Below are 25386 nucleotides of genomic sequence, written 5' to 3'. Positions count from 1 at the left end.
CATGATAGGAAGCCCGGAGAGAAGGCTCCTCTAATGATGGTACGCATGATAGGAAGCCCGGAGAGAAGGCTCCTCTAATGATGGTACGCATGATAGGAAGCCCGGAGAGAAGGCTCCTCTAATGATTGTACGCATGATAGGAAGCCCGGAGAGAAGGCTCCTCTAATGATGGTACGCATGATAGGAAGCCCGGAGAGAAGGCTCCTCTAATGATTGTACGCATGATAGGAAGCCCGGAGAGAAGGCTCCTCTAATGATTGTACGCATGATAGGAAGCCCGGAGAGAAGGCTCCTCTAATGATTGTACGCATGATAGGAAGCCCGGAGAGAAGGCGCCTCTAATGATGGTACGCATGATAGGAAGCCCGGAGAGAAGGCTCCTCTAATGATGGTAAGCATGATAGGTAGCCCGGAGAGAAGGCTCCTCTAATGATTGTACGCATGATAGGAAGCCCGGAGAGAAGGCTCCTCTAATGATGGTACGCATGATAGGAAGCCCGGAGAGAAGGCTCCTCTAATGATGGTACGCATGATAGGAAGCCCGGAGAGAAGGCTCCTCTAATGATGGTACGCATGATAGGAAGCCCGGAGAGAAGGCTCCTCTAATGATTGTACGCATGATAGGAAGCCCGGAGAGAAGGCTCCTCTAATGATTGTACGCATGATAGGTAGCCCGGAGAGAAGGCTCCTCTAATGATGGTACGCATGATAGGAAGCCCGGAGAGAAGGCTCCTGTAATGATGGTACGCATGATAGGAAGCCCGGAGAGAAGGCTCCTCTAATGATGGTACGCATGATAGGAAGCCCGGAGAGAAGGCTCCTCTAATGATGGTACGCATGATAGGAAGCCCGGAGAGAAGGCTCCTCTAATGATTGTACGCATGATAGGAAGCCCGGAGAGAAGGCTCCTCTTATGATTGTACGCATGATAGGAAGCCCGGAGAGAAGGCTCCTCTAATGATTGTACGCATGATAGGAAGCCCGGAGAGAAGGCTCCTCTAATGATGGTACGCATGATAGGAAGCCCGGAGAGAAGGCTCCTCTAATGATGGTACGCATGATAGGAATCCCGGAGAGAAGGCTCCTCTAATGATGGTACGCATGATAGGAAGCCCGGAGAGAAGGCTCCTCTAATGATGGTACGCATGATAGGAAGCCCGGAGAGAAGGCTCCTCTAATGATGGTACGCATGATAGGAAGCCCGGAGAGAAGGCTCCTCTAATGATTGTACGCATGATAGGAAGCCCGGAGAGAAGGCTCCTCTAATGATTGTACGCATGATAGGTAGCCCGGAGAGAAGGCTCCTCTAATGATGGTACGCATGATAGGAAGCCCGGAGAGAAGGCTCCTCTAATGATTGTACGCATGATAGGTAGCCCGGAGAGAAGGCTCCTCTAATGATTGTACGCATGATAGGAAGCCCGGAGAGAAGGCTCCTCTAATGATGGTACGCATGATAGGAAGCCCGGAGAGAAGGCTCCTCTAATGATGGTACGCATGATAGGAAGCCCGGAGAGAAGGCTCCTCTAATGATTGTACGCATGATAGGAAGCCCGGAGAGAAGGCTCCTCTAATGATGGTACGCATGATAGGAAGCCCGGAGAGAAGGCTCCTCTAATGATTGTACGCATGATAGGTAGCCCGGAGAGAAGGCTCCTCTAATGATGGTACGCATGATAGGAAGCCCGGCGAGAAGGCTCCTGTAATGATGGTACGCATGATAGGAAGCCCGGAGAGAAGGCTCCTCTAATGATGGTAAGCATGATAGGAAGCCCGGAGAGAAGGCTCCTCTAATGATTGTACGCATGATAGGAAGCCCGGAGAGAAGGCTCCTCTAATGATGGTACGCATGATAGAAAGCCCGGAGAGAAGGCTCCTCTAATGATTGTACGCATGATAGGTAGCCCGGAGAGAAGGCTCCTCTAATGATTGTACCCATGATAGGAAGCCCAGAGAGAAGGCTCCTCTATTGAGTGTACGCATGATAGGAATCCCGGAGAGAAGGCTCCTCTATTGAGTGTACGCATGATAGGAAGCCCGGAGAGAAGGCTCCTCTAATGATGGTACGCATGATAGGAAGCCCGGAGAGAAGGCTCCTCTAATGATTGTACGCATGATAGGAAGCCCGGAGAGAAGGCTCCTCTAATGATGGTACGCATGATAGGAAGCCCGGAGAGAAGGCTCCTGTAATGATGGTACCCATGATGGGAAGCCCGGAGAGAAGGCTCCTCTAATGATTGTACGCATGATAGGAAGCCCGGAGAGAAGGCTCCTCTAATGATTGTACGCATGATAGGAAGCCCGGAGAGAAGGCTCCTCTATTGAGTGTACGCATGATAGGAAGCCCGGAGAGAAGGCTCCTCTAATGATGGTACGCATGATAGGTAGCCCGGAGAGAAGGCTCCTCTAATGATGGTACGCATGATAGGAAGCCCGGAGAGAAGGCTCCTCTAATGATTGTACGCATGATAGGATGCCCGGAGAGAAGGCTCCTCTGATGATTGTACGCATGATAGGAAGCCCGGAGAGAAGGCTCCTCTGATTGTACGCATGATAGGAAGCCCGGAGAGAAGGCTCCTCTAATGATGGTACGCATGATAGGAAGCCCGGAGAGAAGGCTCCTCTAATGATGGTACGCATGATAGGAAGCCCGGAGAGAAGGCTCCTCTGATGATTGTACGCATGATAGGAAGCCCGGAGAGAAGGCTCCTCTGATTGTACGCATGATAGGAAGCCCGGAGAGAAGGCTCCTCTGATTGTACGCATGATAGGAAGCCCGGAGAGAAGGCTCCTCTAATGATGGTACGCATGACAGGAAGCCCGGAGAGAAGGCTCCTCTAATGATTGTACGCATGACACAAAGCCCGGAGAGAAGGCTCCTCTAATGATGGTACGCATGATAGGAAGCCCGGAGAGAAGGCTCCTCTAATGATTGTACGCATGATAGGAAGCCCGGAGAGAAGGCTCCTCTAATGATGGTACGCATGATAGGAAGCCCGGAGAGAAGGCTCCTCTAATGATTGTACGCATGATAGGAAGCCCGGAGAGAAGGCTCCTCTAATGATTGTACGCATGATAGGAAGCCCGGAGAGAAGGCTCCTCTAATGATTGTACGCATGATAGGAAGCCCGGAGAGAAGGCTCCTCTAATGATGGTACGCATGATAGGAAGCCCGGAGAGAAGGCTCCTCTAATGATGGTACGCATGACACAAAGCCCGGAGAGAAGGCTCCTCTAATGATTGTACGCATGATAGGAAGCCCGGAGAGAAGGCTCCTCTGATTGTACGCATGATAGGAAGCCCGGAGAGAAGGCTCCTCTGATTGTACGCATGATAGGAAGCCCGGAGAGAAGGCTCCTCTGATTGTACGCATGATAGGAAGCCCGGAGAGAAGGCTCCTCTTTTGAGTGTACGCATGATAGTAAAGCCACGTCCGGGATCTACGGATCACATGTTTGTTTTGGCGCCTCATTCGTAGAAGAGCTATTCCTGGCTGACAACAGTTTATGAAAATACACTGTAGTTTGGGGTATTGGCGTTTGAATCGCCTCCTGTTTGTTAATTGCTGGTGAGTCACGTCTGTAAATACAACACGAACAGACAAGCGACGAGGGAAGAGGAGAGGAACAGGCCCCCACAGATGGAGAATATGGAGAAGAAATCACAGCTGAAAATCACTAGCCAATTGGGGTAGTGACTCTTAAATACATCCACTATCAGTAACCAAAGGAGCTTTACTAGAGAAGGCATAAGAAAATTACATTTTGCTACAGCGCTGTGGTTTACCAGTTCAGCTATATCAAATAAGAACAGTCTTACCACCATCGGCCTCTGCCTTCTGTACAACTACACTCACTGCCAGCACTCTGGGTCGGCTCTAGGCGCCACGGCCCTTCTTTATAGAAAGCTCCTCCTTGCTGCTTCAGGCTAGTACAGGCAAATCAACGAAAAACACATCCAGCCTCAATGAGGTAAAAGAAGTGCTGCCGCGCGACTGCACTCACTGCCAGCACTCTGCATCGGTCTTCAGCCTGCCAAGCCATTACAGAAGGTGAAAGACCATATGCAAATCATGCTTGGTCCGACCCCAAAAGGGGCAGCGCAGCCTGAACTTCTAGGTCACATCATGAAGAACGATGGTCTGGAGGGTTGCCCAGAGCAATGCCAGAGGCAAGCATTCATTCCAAACCTTCCAGCCATCACTGCTCACCCCAAGTGGGATGGGTATGCCCAGGCGTGGGTCCCGTGCCTGCTGTGCCTAGAGACCCAAACTACTCCTCACTGATGATGCCCAATGAGGCCAAAACATGTCGCCTTGAAACACCATTTGTGGTATCGGCGCCTTAGCCATATCCAATAAAATAAAATAATAAATGACTGCAGAGGCTTGTGGTCTCGTGCCGCAGGGATGTGACCTAGCAGTTTGGGCTGGACCGCACTTTTTGGGGTGGGACCAAGCCTGATTTGCATATGGTCGTACCCCTTCCTGTAATGACTTGGCAGGTGAAGAACGATGGTCTGGAGGGTTGCCCAGAACAATGCCCCAGGTTAAGATTCCTTCTAAACCTTGCAGCCACCACCTTTTGGCTTTGCTGATGCTCCCACAGTTCAGGAAAGAACTCAAGACCCCGCTCTTCAGGCAATACTTAGAGGTCACTTAGGTCCTGCTACCCCTAGGTAAATACCACCCCTGCCATATGGGATGCTGAAGCTACTATCATTTGTAGCCTCGGTTAACCCTATATTGCTTGCACAGCACAGTGATGCTTTCTAGCTAAGTTCACACTATATAACCCCAAATACAAATTAAAAAGTGATAAGCATTTTGGCCAAGTGGCAGGAGAGGTCGCTGTGGATTTTCTTGTTATTGAGACCAGTGAGAAGGTTGACGCTAGCGTCCATGGCAGTAGGTGTGATGAACTGTTTGCGTTTGAAGCCACTGTCTAAGCTGACTCCAAGTTTGTCCACAGCAGTAGCTGTGATGAACTGTTTGTGTTTGAGGTCACTGTCAAAGCTGACTCCAAGGTTGCCCCTGGCAGTAGCTGTGATGAACTGTTTGCGTTTGAGGTCACTGTCAAAGCTGACTCCAAGGTTGTCCACAGCAGTAGCTGTGATGAACTGTTTGTGTTTGAGGTCACTGTCAAAGCTGACTCCAAGGTGGCCCCTGGCAGTAGGTGTGATGAACTGTTTGCGTTTGAGGCCACTGTCAAAGCTGACTGCAAGGTTCCCCCTGGCAGTAGGTGTGATGAACTGTTTGCGTTTGAGGCCACTGTCAAAGCTGACTGCAAGGTTCCTCCTGGCAGTAGCTGTGATGAACTGTTTGCGTTTGAGGTCACTGTCAAAGCTGACTGCAAGGTTGCCCCTGGCAGTAGGTGTGATGAACTGTTAGCGTTTGAGGTCACTGTCAAAGCTGACTGCAAGGTTCCCCCTGGCAGTAGGTGTGATGAACTGTTTGCGTTTGAGGCCACTGTCAAAGCTGACTGCAAGGTTCCCCCTGGCAGTAGGTGTGATGAACTGTTTGCGTTTGAGGTCACTGTCAAAGCTGACTCCAAGGTTGTCCACAGCAGTAGCTGTGATTAACTGTTTGTGTTTGAGGTCCATGTCAAAGCTGACTGCAAGGTTGCCCCTGGCAGTAGGTGTGATGCACTGTTTGCGTTTGAGGTCACTGTCAAAGCTGACTCCAAGGTTGTCTACAGCAGTAGCTGTGATGAACTGTTTGCGTTTGAGGCCACTGTCAAAGCTGACTGCAAGGTTGCCCCTGGCAGTAGGTGTGATGCACTGTTTGCGTTTGAGGTCACTGTCAAAGCTGACTCCAAGTTTGTCCACAGCAGTAGCTGTGATGAATTGTTTGTGTTTGGGGTCACTGTCTAAGCTGACTCCAAGGTTGCCCCTGGCAGTAGGTGTGATGATCTGTTTGCGTTTGAGGTCACTGTCAAAGCTGACTCCAAGGTTGTCCACAGCAGTAGCTGTGATGAACTGTTTGCGTTTGAGGTCACTGTCAAAGCTGACTCCAAGGTTGTCCACAGCAGTAGCTGTGATGAACTGTTTGTGTTTGAGGTCACTGTCAAAGCTGACTCCAAGGTTGCCCCTGGCAGTAGGTGTGATGAACTGTTTGCGTTTGAGGTCACTGTCAAAGCTGACTCCAAGGTTGTCCACAGCAGTAGCTGTGATGAACTGTTTGCGTTTGAGGTCACTGTCAAAGCTGACTCCAAGGTTGTCCACAGCAGTAGCTGTGATGAACTGTTTGTGTTTGAGGTCACTGTCAAAGCTGACTCCAAGGTTGCCCCTGGCAGTAGGTGTGATGAACTGTTTGCGTTTGAGGTCACTGTCAAAGCTGACTCCAAGGTTGTCCACAGCAGTAGCTGTGATGAACTGTTTGCGTTTGAGGTCACTGTCAAAGCTGACTCCAAGTTTGTCCACAGCAGTAGCTGTGATGAACTGTTTGCGTTTGAGGTCACTGTCAAAGCTGACTCCAAGGTTGCCCCTGGCAGTAGGTGTGATGCACTGTTTGCGTTTGAGGTCACTGTCAAAGCTGACTCCAAGGTTGTCTACAGCAGTAGCTGTGATGAACTGTTTGCGTTTGAGGCCACTGTCAAAGCTGACTGCAAGGTTGCCCCTGGCAGTAGGTGTGATGCACTGTTTGCGTTTGAGGTCACTGTCAAAGCTGACTCCAAGTTTGTCCACAGCAGTAGCTGTGATGAATTGTTTGTGTTTGGGGTCACTGTCTAAGCTGACTCCAAGGTTGCCCCTGGCAGTAGGTGTGATGATCTGTTTGCGTTTGAGGTCACTGTCAAAGCTGACTCCAAGGTTGTCCACAGCAGTAGCTGTGATGAACTGTTTGCGTTTGAGGTCACTGTCAAAGCTGACTCCAAGGTTGTCCACAGCAGTAGCTGTGATGAACTGTTTGTGTTTGAGGTCACTGTCAAAGCTGACTCCAAGGTTGCCCCTGGCAGTAGGTGTGATGAACTGTTTGCGTTTGAGGTCACTGTCAAAGCTGACTCCAAGGTTGTCCACAGCAGTAGCTGTGATGAACTGTTTGCGTTTGAGGTCACTGTCAAAGCTGACTCCAAGGTTGTCCACAGCAGTAGCTGTGATGAACTGTTTGTGTTTGAGGTCACTGTCAAAGCTGACTCCAAGGTTGCCCCTGGCAGTAGGTGTGATGAACTGTTTGCGTTTGAGGTCACTGTCAAAGCTGACTCCAAGGTTGTCCACAGCAGTAGCTGTGATGAACTGTTTGCGTTTGAGGTCACTGTCAAAGCTGACTCCAAGTTTGTCCACAGCAGTAGCTGTGATGAACTGTTTGCGTTTGAGGTCACTGTCAAAGCTGACTCCAAGGTTGTCCACAGCAGTAGCTGTGATGAACTGTTTGCGTTTGAGGTCACTGTCAAAGCTGACTCCAAGTTTGTCCACAGCAGTAGCTGTGATGAACTGTTTGCGTTTGAGGCCACTGTCAAAGCTGACTCCAAGGTTGCCCATGGCAGTAGGTGTGATGAACTGTTTGCGTTTGAGGTCACTGTCAAAGCTGACTCCAAGGTTGTCCACAGCAGTAGCTGTGATGAACTGTTTGTGTTTGAGGTCACTGTCAAAGCTGACTCCAAGGTTGCCCCTGGCAGTAGGTGTGATGAACTGTTTGCGTTTGAGGTCACTGTCAAAGCTGACTCCAAGGTTGTCCACAGCAGTAGCTGTGATGAACTGTTTGCGTTTGAGGTCACTGTCAAAGCTGACTCCAAGGTTGTCCACAGCAGTAGCTGTGATGAACTGTTTGTGTTTGAGGTCACTGTCAAAGCTGACTCCAAGGTTGCCCCTGGCAGTAGGTGTGATGAACTGTTTGCGTTTGAGGTCACTGTCAAAGCTGACTCCAAGGTTGTCCACAGCAGTAGCTGTGATGAACTGTTTGCGTTTGAGGTCACTGTCAAAGCTGACTCCAAGTTTGTCCACAGCAGTAGCTGTGATGAACTGTTTGCGTTTGAGGTCACTGTCAAAGCTGACTCCAAGGTTGTCCACAGCAGTAGCTGTGATGAACTGTTTGCGTTTGAGGTCACTGTCAAAGCTGACTCCAAGTTTGTCCACAGCAGTAGCTGTGATGAACTGTTTGCGTTTGAGGCCACTGTCAAAGCTGACTCCAAGGTTGCCCATGGCAGTAGGTGTGATGAACTGTTTGCGTTTGAGGTCACTGTCAAAGCTGACTCCAAGGTTGTCCACAGCAGTAGCTGTGATGAACTGTTTGCGTTTGAGGTCACTGTCAAAGCTGACTCCAAGTTTGTCCACAGCAGTAGCTGTGATGAACTGTTTGCGTTTGAGGTCACTGTCAAAGCTGACTCCAAGGTTGCCCATGGCAGTAGCTGTGATGAACTGTTTGCGTTTGAGGTCACTGTCAAAGCTGACTCCAAGTTTGTCCACAGCAGTAGCTGTGATGAACTGTTTGCGTTTCAGGTCACTGTCAAAGCTGACTCCAAGGTTGCCCACGGCAGTAGCTGTGATGAACTGTTTGCGTTTGAGGTCACTGTCAAAGCTGACTCCAAGTTTGTCCACAGCAGTAGCTGTGATGAACTGTTTGCGTTTGAGGCCACTGTCAAAGCTGACTCCAAGGTTGCCCATGGCAGTAGGTGTGATGAACTGTTTGCGTTTGAGGTCACTGTTAAAGCTGACTCCAAGGTTGTCCACAGCAGTAGCTGTGATGAACTGTTTGCGTTTGACGGCACTGTCAAAGCTGACTCGAAGGCTACAAGCATTGAGGGAGGGAGACGGGACATCAGGGGAGGCGGAGGAGATAGGAGAGTGGGATTAACATTAGAGGCAGGTAGGAATACGATAACACATAGACAGATGTCAGAGGGGGAGAAGGGAAAGGAGAAGATGATCTGGGTGGTGTAGGAAGAAAACAGTAGTGGGTCTGGGACGGCTGAAAAATGCATGATTTTCAGGAGTCAGGATGTTGTGCGGCCATGTCACGTAGCGATCACCCGTGCTGGTGTCTCCATTGTGCACGCCTGATTGACCTAATAATGTATTTCTTAATTCTGGTGGAACTAGAAGCATGGGCTGAGGGGAATAGCATCCTCCAGAAACATCAGGCAGGGTTTAGGAGAGGCCTCTCTACATCCCTAAATGGGGTCCTAATGCATACATTAGTTGGCAAATCTTGGTCAAGGGGTGGGCCGATTCTCTATGGAGCTTGGGTAGAATTGTCTCTGGCTTTTGATACAGTTAATAGAAACAGGTTGTGGGCAAAGCTGGATGCTTGGGGTATCCCGCCTGGACTACTGGCCATTATGCGGCACCTTCATGCAGATACGAAGATCCAGATGAGATTGGATGCTAGTAGTAATCTCTCTGGCTTAATCCGGACTAGTAGCAGTGTTAGGCAGGGTTGCATTTTGTCTCCCTGCCTATTTAAGCTCTACATTTTAGATCTGGGTAGAGCCCTGACTCTGTGTTTGCTTGCTTCCCCTAAGATTAGGAATCAATCGTTGAGTTGGTTAGTATACGCTGATGATGTGGTCCTCGTGGATTATACACCAATAGGACTTCAGCGTCTCATACAGGAGATCGAGAGATGCAAAGCAATCAATGATTTAGTAGTCAACCCCTCCCGGACAAGCGTAATGTGTTTCTCTAACTCAGGAAGGCACATTCGTAATTTTAAATGGAGGTTAAATGGCCTTGCCATTCTTGTGAAGTTTGAGATTAAATATCTGGGACTGCTTCTGCATGCAAATCCCTCCATCTCAAAATCAACAGCTCGCCTTGAATCTGTAACTGACCAAATGATGTGTCAGATGAGAAAGATCCTGTATAAGTATTGTAAGTTCTCTTTGGCCCCCTGATACGATACTATGAAGGGAAGGGGATTCCCAAAGTACGTTACGAATTAGACTCGGTCTTTCAGGCACGGCACTGCGAGAAAATGGAGGGGAGAATTTGGAAGAAGGTGTTAAATTTACCACAGTCTTTGCCCGTCTCAAGCATAAGACACGAGTTGGGACTGTCCTCTTTGGGGGTCTTATTGGAGCAAAGAATAGTTCCACTATACCGCTCCATTGTGGTACCAAAGAGGGGTTCTTTGTATGAGGACGTGGCACCTCATATCAACCAGGGAAAGTCTCCCGAACTGTTTAGAATGAAGGAGATCGTTCTGAACTGCGTGGGGCGTTCGGATAATAGTCATAATGATCTGGTGGGAAATCCGGAGAGTGTGAAAAAAGCGATTTTGGACGCAGATTGGATTAAAACAATCGATACAGTTAAAAATTTGAAGCTCACCAAACCGCGCTTGTTTCTCGATACATCTAGGGGGTCTCTCCCTGGTTAATTCATTAAATTCCTGGTTTACGGTAAGAGAGCTGATTATCTTAGGTTTCGTCTAAATGTGATCTTGACGAGCGAGGTAAGGGTCTCTAGAGACTCCTCCAGTAAAGAAGCTGGTTTCTATCTGCAATGTGGAGCTGGAATTGTGCAAACCTGCAGGAATATATTGATTGATTGTGCATCAATGAAAGAAGGGAGACTCAGATTCCTTTCTAAATGTGTCCATAACTCAGACTGGCTTTCCACAACTGGATTTTGGGAGAGACCGGCTTCTGGTCAGAATACTAAATTAACTCTGGGGGTTCTAAACCTGTTGATGTCTTTTTTTTTGTTATGAACTCCTTTTAACTTACTTCCTTTTGACATTTATATATGCACTTTAATTTTGAGTTTACAACAATTTTGTCCTTTTATGTCAATTTATGATACAGATAATCTGTGAATTGGTGGAACGATTGAATTTTTTGTGCTTTTTGCAATTTGTAATGTTTTATTTTGTAAAAAGCTGTAAAATTGGCTAAATACAATTATAAAAAAATTCTTATATAGTGCTACACACCCATAGGTCTCAGAGCCCTGAAAACAACAGAAGACATTATTATCCCACAGAGTGGTACTCAATGTATCGACCTCGGAAAAATTAAAGGCTGATTTGACCGAGCCGGGATTCGAACCTGCCACAGCAGGCTGCACACAGATATCAGGAGGGAGCGCACTTAGCTCACTGTGCTATCTGACCAGCTAGGATTATTATAATCTATAATATTATGTTCTTACAGCGCAAGGGTCCATATGTGGCCAATGATTTGTTGTCCACACTTACCTCCAAGGGCGTAAAAAATACATCTTTTTGTCTTTACCAGCCGTATTTCGGAAAGTTTTCAGGACATGAAAAAATAACAAATTCTTAGTTTTTTATGCCCCAAATTACTGTAAGAGGCAGAATGTTAATAGTGAAGAAGAGCAGGGGTTCAGCTGCCGACCACCCACAGATCAAACCCCTATGCTCCAACCATCCCTCATTTCTTTGTGCATAGACATTTACCCGCGCAGAGCCTGGCTTCTCCAATCTGCTTCACGCCGCCATTTTAGCAACAGCAACCATGTGCTTCTCCCCGCTATCCCACTAACAACACTCTTACATGGGGCAAAGTGGCAGGGTGGCTGACCAAGGCAGTGTATAGGACACCATAACATGCCGGTCTGTCTATGAGTGATATGGATGGCCCTGGCACTCACTCACCATAGCTACGCTAGTGCGCTCCTAGGCGCACATCCTCTAAGCACACTGCTCAGCTCACAACCAATCTCTCTTTTTTCTGCAGCGGATGCCACGACCCTGGCTGAGAACGCCCTCCACGGCGCGACCACCCAAGGTAAGTCCAGTGAAGATGGGTAGGTCCATACCCTTCCAATCATTCTCTTTCCCGCTCTCCAATCCCTTTGCCAGCCCTTCTCCGTCCTTTCTCTATCCATCACCATGTAGAAGCGGTAGTGCAAACTTCCCCTCAGATGACCAGCTTCAAGGCTCTGTAACAAACCTGACCAGCATCTATATGTCATGAAAACATTATGAGATTTCAGACAAGGCAATCATTACAAGTGCGGCAGTAGCCGTGCCGGTAAAACTTTTTTTTTCCTGCGCCTGGCTTTCCGGAATTACCGGGGTAGTCTGACTCCGGCGTTCCGGGAAGTCAGGCGCTGGAAAAATGGTATTCGCCATTCTCATTTGAGTCCAGTAGGACTCAATGGGAATGGGGAAGAGGGTAGCACCGGCACCGTTCGTAATGGTGCCGATGCTACCGTCACAGTATGCGGGTGGGTGCCGCTCCACCCACCAGGTCAGACTTGGCGGGCGGGCGGTTCGGGAATCCGGCCTGCAAACTTGTACTCTGCCGGCCGGGACCACAGGGTCCTGATGAGGCCCAGTATCTGAAACTGATCCGAGACAGCAGCTGGTAGATCTACCCTGTCAGGCAGTACTGCTTCAATCTCTTTTAAAAACAGCCAAAATATATGCAAAGCCTTATATTTTGGGGATTAGTATTTCAGAAACAGGTGCCCATCCCACCTGCGTTTTGCAGAACCGCTGCTCCTTGAATTAACCAATAATACCGCGTTCTGTGGGCTTCACTATCTGGTAATGGCCTGGGGCCGAAGTTACAAGCCCGAGCAAACCAAGTCTTAACACCGGGCCCGCGTGCCATTACCGGGCCGGTGAAGTCTGCAGAATGCAGTATTATTGCTATTAGCACCCGAGGCAAACCCTTGAGGTGTTAATAGCAATAGCAAAAAACAGGCCGCGCTGCTTGGTTCATAGCCGCAGCGGGAAGAGTTGGGATTGCCATGGAAATGGAAAGCAGGGCTTCGCTCAGAGACCCTCTACTATTTCTATGGCTTACCAGGAAGTCAAGCTGACGGAGCAGAGCGCACTGAGGAACCGGTCGGAGGAGCCCATTTAAGGTAAGTTTGGTGGGGTGGGTCTTGAGGGGCTGGATTTGAGGCTGGGAGGGACGGAGGAGGGAAAACAGTAGCACCGGTGGAGGGCAGGGGCAAAGGGCACTTGTATTGCTCCAAACCCAGACTTACATTGGTAGATTCAGCCCGGGTTTGAAGCAACCTCATTGGCTCCCGCACCCGTCGAGGGGGCTAATTTAGCGTATTTATTGGGCCGCAAAGAACGAGTGAAGACACAATATTCAAACAGGTTATCCAGATGCAGAAGCACTTAGGACCTTCCAAACAAGAGAGAAAACTCGAAATTAAACTAGATTGTCTATGGTTGGCTGACCCAAAGACTGTCGGCTGCCGATTTGTGGTCAGATGTCTGTAAGAGGAAAATTGTCATTAATCGATTTTGTGTGGATTGCAATGTGTCTTTTATCATTATGAATAATATTATTTCTAGGTTATTTATTTAGTGCGCCCCTAGCTTCGGCAAGCAACAGAGCACTGTACAAGTCATAGAGAGACACAAGTACACAGCCCCTGTAGTCAGTTGCAAGGGATCTAGACAAGGGAGCGGGGAGCTAACAACGGGGCAGGGGGAGGACGGGCAATTGGACAGCAAGAGATCTACAAGCAACCAGGGGCTCAAACGAGGGGCTGCAAATCGCTCGGCCTCAGGTTAGGTGGGGAGAAGAGGGTCCAGGAGCAGAGCACCGATGCGGAGATGAACTGAAATGCAGGTTAGGACCATTACCTGTACTCAAAATATCCAACATGAAAGGCTAGAATAAGGGCAAATCCTTCTGATATTATAGGCGGCAATGCAAGTCCACCTGGGGGAGGAGAAAGACAGCTATCAAACAAGACCCCCAGATGTTCAACAGTGGCCACCAGCGAAGGAGGCGGGCCGAGATGTTCGGGCCAATAGAAGCAGTGTCTGTTACGGAGCAGGACTTCCGTCTCATTGACGTTCAAGCAAAGCCAGTTGACCTGCACCGTTGGACGGCCGCAAGGAAGTTGGCCACAGGGCCCGATCTACTGCATCATTATGTGGATCAAACAAAATGTGGGTGTTCTCGGCATACAGTTGGTACTGCAGAACATGTATATGTTAAACAATAAGGGGGACAGGATGGAGCCCTGAGGAACCCCACATAAAATGTTTCTTTCCAATTCATTATCATGTGCACTCTTCAGCTTTTCTCCATCCCTTCTTCATCCTATTTTAATCATCGCTTCCCATGTCCCTCTCCATCCCTTCTCTTGTTCCGCCTCTATTCCATTGCCATCCTCCACACCAGCCGCTCCCTATCCTGTCTCCAGCTCTTCTCATGTCCCTCTCCATCCCTTCTCTTGTTCCCGCTCTATTCCATTGCCATCCCCCACACCAGCCACTCCCTATCCTGTCTCCGGATCTTCTCATGTCCCTCTCCATCCCTTCTCTTGTTCCCACTCTATTCCATTGCCATCCTCCACACCAGCCACTCCCTATCCTGTCTCCGGCTCTTCTCGTGTCCCTCTCCATCCCTTCTCTTGTTCCCCCTCTATTCCATTGCCATCCCCACACCAGCCACTCCCTATCCTGTCTCCAGCTCTTCTCGTGTCCCTCTCCATCCCTTCTCTTGTTCCCACTCTATTCCATTGCCATCCCCACACCAGCCACTCCCTATCCCGTCTCCAGCTCTTCTCATGTCCCTCTCCATCCCTTCTCTTGTTCCCCCAATATTCCATTGCCATCCCCACACCAGCCACTCCCTATCCTGTCTCCAGCTCTTCTCATGTCCCTCTCCATCCCTTCGCTGGTTCCCACTCTATTCCATTGCCATCCCCCACACCAGCCACTCCCTATCCTGTCTCCGGCTCTTCTCATGTCCCTCTCCATCCCTTCTCTTGTTCCCCCCCTATTCCATTGCCATCACCACACCAGCCACTCCCAATCCTGTCTCTGGCTCTTCTCATGTCCCTCTACATCCCTTCTCTTGTTCCCCCTCTATTCCATTGCCATCCCCACACCAGCCACTCCCTATCCTGTCTCCAGCTCTTCTCATGTTCCTCTCCATCCCTTCTCTTGTTCCCGCTCTATTCCATTGCCATCACCACACCAGCCACTCCCAATCCTGTCTCCGGCTCTTCTCATGTCCCTCTCCATCCCTTCTCTTGTTCCCCCCCTATTCCATTGCCATCACCACACCTGCCACTCCCTATCCTGTCTCCGGCTCTTCTCATGTCCCTCTCCATCCCTTCTCTTGTTCCCCCTCTATTCCATTGCCATCCCCATGCCAGCCACTCCCTATCCTGTCTCCAGCTCTTCTCATGTCCCTCTCCATCCTTTCTCTTGTTCCCCCCCTATTCCACTGCCATCACCACACCAGCCACTCCCTATCCTGTCTCCGGCTCTTCTCATGTCCCTCTCCATCCCTTCTCTTGTTCCCCCTCTATTCCATTGCCATCCCCATACCAGCCACTCACTATCCTGTCTCCAACTCTTCTCATGTCCCTCTCCATCCCTTTTCTTGTTCCCGCTCTATTCCATTGCCATCCCCACACCAGCCACTCCCAATCCTGTCTCCGGCTCTTCTCATGTCCCTCTCCATCCCTTCTCTTGTTCCCCCTCTATTCCATTGCCATCCCCACACCAGCCACTCCCTATCCTGTCTCCGGCTCTTCTCATGTCCCTCTCCATCCCTTCTCTTGTTCCGCCTCTATTCCATTGCCATCCCCACACCAGCCACTCCCTATCCTGTCTCCGGCTCTTCCCATGTTCCTCTCCACCCCTTCTCTTGTTCCCGCTCTATTCCATTGCCATCCCCACACCAGCCACTCCCTATCCTGTCTCCGGCTCTTCTCATGTCCCTCTCCATCCCTTCTCTTGTTCCGCCTCTATTCTATTGCCATCACCACACCAGCCACTCCCTATCCTGTCTCCGGCTCTTCTCATGTCCCTCTCCATCCCTTCGCTTGTTCCCCCTCTATTCCATTGCCATCCCCACACCAGCCACTCCCTATCCTGTCTCCGGCTCTTCTCATGTCCCTCTCCATCCCTTCTCTTGTTCCCGCTCTATTCCATTGCCATCTCCCACACCAGCCACTCCCTATCCTGTCTCCGGCTCTTCTCGTGTCCCTCTCCATCCCTTCTCTTGTTCCGCCTCTATTCCATTGCCATCCCCATACCAGCCACTCCCTATCCTGTCTCCGGCTCTTCTCATTTCCCTCTCCATCCCTTCTCTGGTTCCCGCTCTATTCCATTGCCATCCCCACACCAGCCACTCCCTATCCTGTCTCCGGCTCTTCTCATGTCCCTCTCCATCCCTTCTCTTGTTCCCGCTCTATTCCATTGCCATCCCCACACCAGCCACTCCCAATCCTGCCTCCGGCTCTTCTCATGTCACTCTCCATCCCTTCTCTTGTTCCGCCTCTATTCCATTGCCATCCCCACACCAGCCACTCCCTATCCTGTCTCCGGCTCTTCCCATGTTCCTCTCCATCCCTTCTCTTGTTCCCGCTCTATTCCATTGCCATCCCCACACCAGTCACTCCCAATCCTGTCTCCGGCTCTTCTCGTGTCCCTCTCCATCCCTTCTCTTGTTCCCGCTCTATTCCATTGCCATCCCCACACCAGCCACTCCCAATCCTGTCTCCGGCTCTTCTCATGTCCCTCTCCATCCCTTCTCTTGTTCTTCCTCTATTCCATTGCCATCCCCACACCAGCCACTCCCTATCCTGTCTCCGGCTCTTCTCATGTCCCTCTCCATCCCTTCTCTTGTTCCTGCTCTATTCCATTGCCATCTCCCACACCAGCCACTCCCTATCCTGTCTCCGGCTCTTCTCGTGTCCCACTCCATCCCTTCTCTTGTTCCGCCTCTATTCCATTGCCATCCCATACCAGCCACTCCCTATCCTGTCTCCGGCTCTTCTCATGTCCCTCTCCATCCCTTCTCTTGTTCCCGCTCTATTCCATTGCCATCTCCCACACCAGCCACTCCCTATCCTGTCTCCGGCTCTTCTCGTGTCCCTCTCCATCCCTTCTCTTGTTCTGCCTCTATTCCATTGCCATTCCCATACCAGCCACTCCCTATCCTGTCTCCGGCTCTTCTCATGTCCCTCTCCATCCTTTCTCTTGTTCCCCCCCTATTCGATCTCCACACCAGCCACTCCCTATCCTGTCTCCCACTCTTCTCAATTGCGTCTCGATCCCTTTGCTTGTTCCCACTCTATTCCATTGCCATCCCCACACCAGCCACTTCCCATCCTGTCTCCAGCTCTTCTCATGTCCCTCTCCATCCCTTCTCTTGTTCCCCCTCTATTCCATTGCCATCCCCATACCAGCCACTCCCTATCCTGTCTCCGGCTCTTCTCATGTCCCTCTCCATCCCTTCTCTTGTTCCCGCTCTATTCCATTGCCATCCCCACACCAGCCACTCCCTATCATGTCTCCGGCTCTTCTCATGTCCCTCTCCATCCTTTCTCTTGTTCCCGCTCTATTCCATTGCCATCCCCACACCAGCCACTCCCTATCCTGTCTCCGGCTCTTCTCATGTCCCTCTCCATCCTTTCTCTTGTTCCCGCTCTATTCCATTGCCATCCCCACACCAGCCACTCCCCATCCTGTCTCCGGCTCTTCTCATGTCCCTCTCCATCCTTTCTCTTGTTCCCCCTCTATTCGATCTCCACACGAGCCACTCCCGATCCTGTCTCCCACTCTTCTCATGTGCGTCTCGATCCCTTTGCTTGTTCCCACTCTATTCCATTGCCATCCCCACACCAGCCACTCCCCATCCTGTCTCCAGCTCTTCCCATGTTCCTCTCCATCCTTTCTCTTGTTCCCGCTCTATTCCATTGCCATCCCCCACACCAGCCACTCCCCATCCTGTCTCCAGCTCTTCTCGTGTCCCTCTCCATCCTTTCTCTTGTTCCCGCTCTATTCCATTGCCATCCCCACACCAGCCACTCCCTATCTTGTCTCCAGCTCTTCCCATGTCCCTCTACATCCCTTCTCTTGTTCCCGCTCTATTCCATTGCCATCCCCACACCAGCCACTCCCCATCCTGTCTCCAGCTCTTCCCATGTTCCTCTCTACCCCTTCTCTTGTTCCGCCTCTATTCTATTGCCATCCCCACACCAGCCACTCCCCATCCTGTCTCCAGCTCTTCCCATGTTCCTCTCTACCCCTTCTCTTGTTCCGCCTCTATTCTATTCCCATCCCCCACACCAGCCACTCCCCATCCTGTCTCCAGCTCTTCCCATGTCCCTCTCCATCCCTTCTCTTGTTCCCACTCTATTCTATTGCCATCACCACACCAGCCACTCCCCATCCTGTCTCCGGCTCTTCTCTTGTCCCTTTTCCACCCCATCTCTTTGCGCCACCCTGATCTTATCCCTCCTCACTTCACTTCTCGTGTCCCCTCTCCATCCCTTTGCTTGTTCCTTCCCCACCCTTGTTCCTGCTCTCCTCCCATCCCCCATCTTTTCTCCGAGCCTCCCATATACCTTGGGTCCCTCCTACTTTCCTCACCCTAGGTCTTTCCCTATCAGTTTCTGTCGTGCCGCGTCTTTCCCAGGAAACAACTGCAGCAGGGATCTTCATCAAACCGTTCCTGCTTTCTAGGGGGGTGCAGAAAAGGAGCGATGGGAAGCGAGTGTATGTGTGTCCCCATTGGTAGGGGGGCCAGAGGCAGTGATTCCCAGGATGGGGGCAGAGGAAAGGGGAAGTCTACTGGGGGCATGTAAGCTGGGCGCGAGGAGGGGGAGTGAAAGGGACGTGACAATGGGGTTGAAGTGGGCTAACCCTTCTTCCAGGGGACAAGGGGGGGGAGGGGAATGGGGAGTGAGCGCTTTTCTCCCTTTCACAAGACCTTGAAGCATGGAAGGGAGAACAGCGAGTTCTGTACTGCGCGGGAAACACATGGAGGCATTTCTGCCAAACCATGGTTCGCGTCTCAGGAAACGTCCAGTCAGACCGACTGAAAAAGCCAGAATGGGAGATTTGGCCAAACTACAACCATTAGAAAATTCTGAACGGCCGAAAAGTTTGACCAAATCCCCCATTTGGCTGTGCGAGCTGCAGCGGTTGCGGCGCTGTCCCCTGCAACCTTGTTCACTATACAGTAAATGGGGGCTGCGGGGGTGACCCCCGCAGCCGATCCCGTATGTAGTAAAAAAAAAAAGCAAAGGCCCCTGCACCGCCGGTTCCCGATCACGGAAGTGAAAGGGAACAGGTGTCACAGGGACACAGCGAGTCGGCGGCACTCAGCGAAGAGTGTCGCCGCAAGGTAAGTAGGGGGTGGGGGTGGGAGTGGGGGTGTGGGCGGGGTTGTAAGCCCGTGGCTGCAATGTTCAGGGGAGAACAGACCGAAGGTTTTCGGAGAAAAAACTTTCCGTCTTTTCTCCCCCGAACATTTCCATCACAGGCTTCCAACCCCAATCCCACCTCTGACACTACAATGCTAATATAGATTTGCCAGTTCCTATACCTTTGCTTGACTCTGCTTACACCTATGTATGACTCTGACTGTTTTCTATGATAACCACTGCTTGGTCACCCTTTGTCACCTTGTACTTGTATGCAACCTTGCCTGTAACCTACTAGCTTGACTAGTACTTTGTTCCTGCAACAGCGCCTCAATGCCTTCGGGTTGTATGTGCACTTTACAAATGAAATAAATAAATAAATAAATAAGAAGGAATTACTTTATAAAACAGGGTTTGGAAGCAATTTCTAGGTACAATGAATACACTTCTCCATGGGTTACATACACAATTCACATGCACAAGCCACCCCCATGTTTGATTGAGTAAGTAGCTAGCAGTATTGTAAACTTGTCTGAAACACTTAGCGGGTGGGTCGTCCCTCAGGAAGGCGGACACTCATTTTGAATACCCTGTATCACCTGTACCCCCCGCACTACACATCCAGTACTGGGGCCTCCTGGTCATTGGCTATAGGGAGATAACACTGCTGACCTGGGCCTGGCCTGGGGCATCTCCTTCCAAACACCAGTAGCCTGGTTTTGCATTCTCCAGAATGAGTCACTGGTAACCAGTGGAGTCTGTTGGTAGAGTCTGAGGTGTGGGCATTCTTCCAGCACCCTCTTGGTGGATGAGTTGTGTAATTCTGCTCTTTACAGAGTTCAGGAGGTCAATGCTCTGTGGTCACACATGGAGCAACACAGGTTCGATCCCCGGGTCTGCTTTTAGAAACCTCTGGGTATTAAGCACGTTATAAATAACCAATTACAATTACTCTTGGTGTGATCAGTAAACTTGACCTCTGTTAACAAATGACAAGGCATGGATTTCTGGTAGCCTGCTGGATCTTTGGTGCCTTTTTTGGCTAATTGGTTCCCCAATTAGCCAAAAAAATCTTTGGCTAATTGGGGAAAAATCTCCTTGGACCCTCTCCATAATCCTGACATTTTTGGGGACACAATAAACAGCCTCAGTCTTGGATGTGTTAGGCTGGCTCAACTCAAAATGCCATCTCACAATTCCAACAAGGCCGCATCTAGCGCAGTTTCAAGATTGAAAAGGATATACAACATGTGATGGCAGGCGGAAGGATCCTGCAGCACTGAAGACAAAAAAAGACTTCTACAAGACTTTGGTGATGATGCAGGGACCAGATATTGACCTTGAATTGCCCGTGCTCTCTCTGCCGAGGATGGGTTTATTTGGCTGCTTCCGGCTACACGGAATGGTCCTCTCTTGCGAGGAACCATTAATGTTTCCGATTACTGTGCTGGCCAGCACCTCACAAAACGGGAGAACTGGCGACCTCTGCAAACCTCAGTGGGTGGAGGAGGATGTCAGGGGAGAGGCGCTGGCCCCTGCATGTCTAGGCAGGAGCCGGGTGCTTGTCAGAGGATGTCAGAGGAGAGGCGCTGGCCCCTGCATGTCTAGGCAGGAGCCGGGTGCTTGTCAGAGGATGTCAGGGGAGAGGCGCTGGCCCCTGCATGTCTAGGCAGGAGCCAGGTGCTTGTCAGGGGAGAGGTGTTGGTCCCTTTATGTTTAGGCAGGAGCCGGGTGCTTGCCAGAGGATGTCAGGGGAGAGGTGCTGGCCCCTTTATGTCTAGGCAGGAGCCGGGTGCTTGTCAGAGGATGTCAGGGGAGAGGTGCTGGCCCCTTTATGTTTAGGCAGGAGCCGGGTGCTTGTCAGAGGATGTCAGGGGAGAGGTGCTGGCCCCTTTATGTTTAGGCAGGAGCCGGGTGCTTGTCAGAGGATGTCAGGGGAGAGGTGCTGGCCCCTTTATGTCTAGGCAGGAGCCGGGTTGTCAGAGGATGTCAGGGGAGAGGTGCTGGCCCCTTTATGTCTAGGCAGGAGCCGGGTGCTTGTCAGAGGATGTCAGGGGAGAGGCGCTGGCCCCTGCATGTCTAGGCAGGAGCCAGGTGCTTGTCAGAGGATGTCAGGGGAGAGGCGCTGGCCCCTGCATGTCTAGGCAGGAGCCAGGTGCTTGTCAGAGGATGTCAGGGGAGAGGCGCTGGCCCCTGCATGTCTAGGCAGGAGCCAGGTGCTTGTCAGGGGAGAGGTGTTGGTCCCTTTATGTTTAGGCAGGAGCCGGGTGCTTGTCAGAGGATGTCAGGGGAGAGGTGCTGGCCCCTTTATGTCTAGGCAGGAGCCGGGTGCTTGTCAGAGGATGTCAGGGAGAGGCGCTGGCCCCTGCATGTCTAGGCAGGAGTCAGGTGCTTGTCAGAGGATGTCAGGGGAGAGGCGCTGCTCTGACAAGCACCTGGCTCAGCACCCGACTCCTGCCTAGACATAAAGGGGCCAGCGCCTCTCCCCTGACATCCTCTGACAAGCACCTGGCTCCTGCCTAGACATAAAAGGGCCAGCACCTCTCCCCTGACAAGCACCTGGCTCCTTCCTAGACATAAAGGGGCTAGCACCTCTCCCCTGACATCTTCTGACAAGCACCCATCTCCTGCATAGACATAGAAGGGCCAGCAACTCTCTCCTGACAATCACCCTGCTCTGGCCTAGTCATAAAGGAGCCAGAACCTCTCCCCTGACAAGCACCCGCCTCCTGCATAGACATACAGGTGCCGTCCTCTCCCCGGCAATCCTCTGACAAGCGCCTGGCTGCTGCCTAGATATAAAGGGCCAAGCACCTCTCCCCTGACATCCTCCGACAAGCACCCTGCTCCTGCCTAGACATAGAGGGGCAAGCACCTCTACCCTGACATCCTCTGACAAGCACCCGGCTCCTGCCTATACATAAATGGGCCAGCATCTCTCCCCTGAAAAGCAGCTGGCTCCTGACTAGACATACAGGGGCCAGCACCTCTCTCCTGACATCCTCTGACAACCCGGCTCCTGCCTAGACATAAAGGGGCCAGCACCTCTCCCCTGACATCCTCTGACAAGCACCCGGCTTTATGTCTAGGCAGGAGTCGGGTGCTTGTGGGAGGATGTCAGGGGAGAGGGGCTGGCCCCCGTATGTCTAGTCAGGAGCCGGCTGCTTGTCAGGGGAGAGATGCTGGCCCATTTATGTATAGGCAGGAGCCGGGTGCTTGTCTGAGGATGTCAGAGGAGAGGTGCTGGCCCCTTTATGTCTGTGCTGGAACCGGATGCTTGTCAGAGGATGTGTGGGGAAAGCTGCTGGCCCCTTTGCGTCTAGGCAGGAGCCGGGTGCTTGTCAGAGGATGTCAATGGAGAGGCGCTGGCCCCTCTATGTATAGGCAGGAGTCGGATGCTTGTCAGAGGATGTCAGGGTAGAGGCGCTGGTCCCTGTATGTCTAGTCAGCAGCCCTGTGCTTGTCAGGGGAGAGGTGCTGGCCCCTTTATGTCTAGGCAGGAGCTGGGTGCTTGTCAGAGGATGTCAGGGGAGAAGTGCTGGCCCCTTTATGTCTAGGCAGGAGTCGGGTGCTGAGCCAGGTGCTTGTCAGAGCATGTCAGGGGAGAGGTGCTGGCCACGTTATTTCTAGGCAGGAGCCAGGTGCTTTACAGTGAAGAGGTGCTGGCCCCTTTATGTCTATGCAGGAGCCGGGTGCCTGTCAGAGGATGTCAGGGGAGAGTTGCTGGTCCCTTTACGTCTAGGCAGGAGCCGGGTGCTTGTCAGAGGATGTCAGGGGAGAGGTGCTGCACCCCTTTCTATCTAGGCAGCAGCTGGGTGCTTGCCAGGGAAGAGTTGCTGGCCCCTTTATGTCCAGGCAGGAGCCGGCTGCTCCTTTTCAGAGGATGTCAGGGGAGAGGTGCTGGCCCCTTTATGTCTAGGCAGGAGCTGGGTGCTTGTCTGAGGATGTCAGCGGAGAGGTGCTGGCCCCTTTATGTCTATGCTGGAGCCGGGGGGCTTGTCGGAGGATGTGTGTGGAAAGCTGCTGGCCCCTTTACATCTAGGCAGGAGCCGGATGCTTGTCAGAGGATGCCAGGGGAGAGGCGCTGGCCCCTCTATGTATAGGCAGGAGCTGGATGCTTGTCAGAGGATGTCAGGGTAGAGGTGCTGGTCCCTGTATGTCTAGTCAGCAGCACGGTGCTTTTCAGGGGAGAGGTGCTGGCCCCCTTATGTCTAGGTAGGAGCTGGCTGCTTGTCAGAGGATGTCAGGGTGAGAGGTGCTCACCCCTTTATGTCTAGGCTGGAGCCGGGTGCTTGTCAGAGGATGTGTGGGGAAAGCTGCTGGCCCCTTTATATCTAGGCAGGAGCCGGGTGCTTGTCAGAGGATGTCAGGGGAGAGGCGCTGGCCCCTCTTTGTATAGGCAGAAGCCGAGTGCCTATCAAAGGATGTCAGGGGAGAGATGCTGGTCCCTTTATGTCTAGTGAGGAACTGGGTGCTTGTCAGAGGATGTCAGGGAAGAGGTGCTGGTCCGTGAATGTCTATTTAGGAGCAAGGTGCTTGTCAGGGAGAGGTGTTGGCCCCTTTATGTCTAGGCAGGAGCCGGGTGCTTGTCAGAGGATGTCAGGGGAGAGGGGCTGGCCCCTGTATTGTCTAATCAGGAGCCGGGTGCTTGTCAGGGGAGAGGTGCTGGCCCCTTTATGTCTAGGCAGGAGCTGTGTGCTTGTCAGAGGATGTCACTCAGGGGAGAGGTGCTGGCCCCTTTATGTCTAGGCACGAGCTGGGTGCTTGTCAGAGGATGTCAGGGGAGAGGTGCTGGCCCCTTTATGTCTAGGCAGGAGCAAGGTGCTGAGCCGGGTGCTTGTCAGAGGGTGTCAGGGGAGAGGTGCTGGCCCCTCTATGTCTAGGCAGGAGCCGGGTGCTTCTCAGGAGAGAGTTGCTGGCCCTTCTATATCTATGCAGGAGACAGGTGCTTGTCAGAGGGTGTCAGGGGAGAGGTGCTGGCTCCTTTATGTCTAGGCCCGAGCCGGGTGCTTCTCAGGAGAGAGTTGCTGGCCCTTCTATATCTATGCAGGAGACAGGTGCTTGTCAGAGGATGTCAGGGGAGAGGTGCTGGCCCCTCTATGTCTATGCAGGAGCCGGGTGCTTGTCAGGGGATGTCAGGAGAGAGGTGCTGGCCCCTTTATGTCTAAGCAGGAGCCAGGTGCTTATCAGAGGATATCAGGTTAGAGATGCTGGCCGCTTTTTGTCTAGGCAGGAGCCGGGTCCTTGTCAGGGGTGAGGTGCTGGCCTGTCTATGCAGGAGCCGGGTGCTTGTCAGAGGATGTCAGGGGAGAGGTGCTGGCCCCTTTATGTCTAGGCAGGAGCTGGGTGCTTGTCAGGGGAGAGGTGCTGGCCCCTCTATGTCTATGCAGGGGCCGGGTGCTTGTCAGAGGAAATCAGGGCAGAGGTGCTGGCCCCTCTATGTCTAGGCCGGAGTCAGGTGCTGAGCCGGGTGCTTGTCAGAGGATGTCAGGTGAGGGATGCTGGCTGCTTTATGTCTATGCAGGAGCCAGGTGCTTGTCAGTGGTGAGGTGCTGGCCCCTCTATGTCTATGCAGGAGCCAGGTGCTTGTCAGAGGATGTCAGGGGAGAGGTGCTTGCCCCTTTATGTCTAGGCAGGAGCCGGGTGCTTGTCAGGGAAGAGGTGCTTGCCCCTTTATGTCTAGGCATGAGTCAGGTGTTTGTTAGAGGATGTCAGGGGATAGGCGCTGGCCCCTTTTTGTCTAGACAGGAGTCAGGTGTTTGTTAGAGGATGTCAGGGGGGAGGTGCTGGCCCCTTTATGTCTAGGCAGGAGACGGGTGTTTGTTAGAGGATGTTGGGTGAGAGGCGCTGGCCCCTTTATGCCTAGGCAGGAGCTGTGTGCTTGTCAGAGGATGTCAGGGGAGAGGTGCTTGACCCTTTATGTCTAGGCAGGAGCCGGGGTGCTTGTCAGGGGAGAGGTGTTGGGCCCTTTATGTCTAGGCAGGAGTCGGGTGTTTGTTAGAGGATGTCGGGTGAGAGACGCTGGCCCTATGGGCTCCATGATCATTGGGTTGAAGTCCCATGCATGCTTTCCTACTGGAAGCAGTGAGCTGACAGCCATAGGCCCTCACACGCAAATCCAACTTGTGGATGAGCTTTTAGGGCTGGTGTAATGGGCCCATATTCAGGGGTCACCCGGGTAAATGTGGGCTGTAAACATAGTGGTGTTTGTGCTACAAAGGAGCTCCCCCCTTCTCATGGGGATGAAGAACACATGGATCAGGTTTAAACTTTGTGTGGTGGTGTGCGGTTCATGCATGTGGCCACCTTCGTGGACATACCACGGAATGTGCACTTGCCCAC

General features: G+C 51.8%; 1 protein-coding gene across 2 annotated transcripts in view; it reads left to right on the top strand.

The window, feature by feature from the left end:
• The window catches only part of LOC138498059 (dentin sialophosphoprotein-like), a 140342-nt gene that overhangs the window by 84584 nt on the left and 30372 nt on the right, over positions 1–25386 (top strand). For both annotated transcript variants that reach the window (XM_069621905.1, XM_069621904.1), the window contains exon 5: positions 11634–11684. In XM_069621905.1, coding sequence (XP_069478006.1) covers positions 11634–11684 — 51 coding nt within the window. The remainder of the gene's footprint in view (positions 1–11633; positions 11685–25386) is intronic.

This window comes from Ambystoma mexicanum, chromosome 5q (assembly GCF_040938575.1).
Source record: "Ambystoma mexicanum isolate Mex_15411 chromosome 5q, UKY_AmexF1_1, whole genome shotgun sequence".
NCBI classification, from domain to species: Eukaryota; Metazoa; Chordata; class Amphibia; order Caudata; family Ambystomatidae; genus Ambystoma; species Ambystoma mexicanum.
The sequence above is the reverse complement of the archived record's forward strand: the minus strand, read 5'-3'. Positions and strand labels throughout refer to the sequence as shown.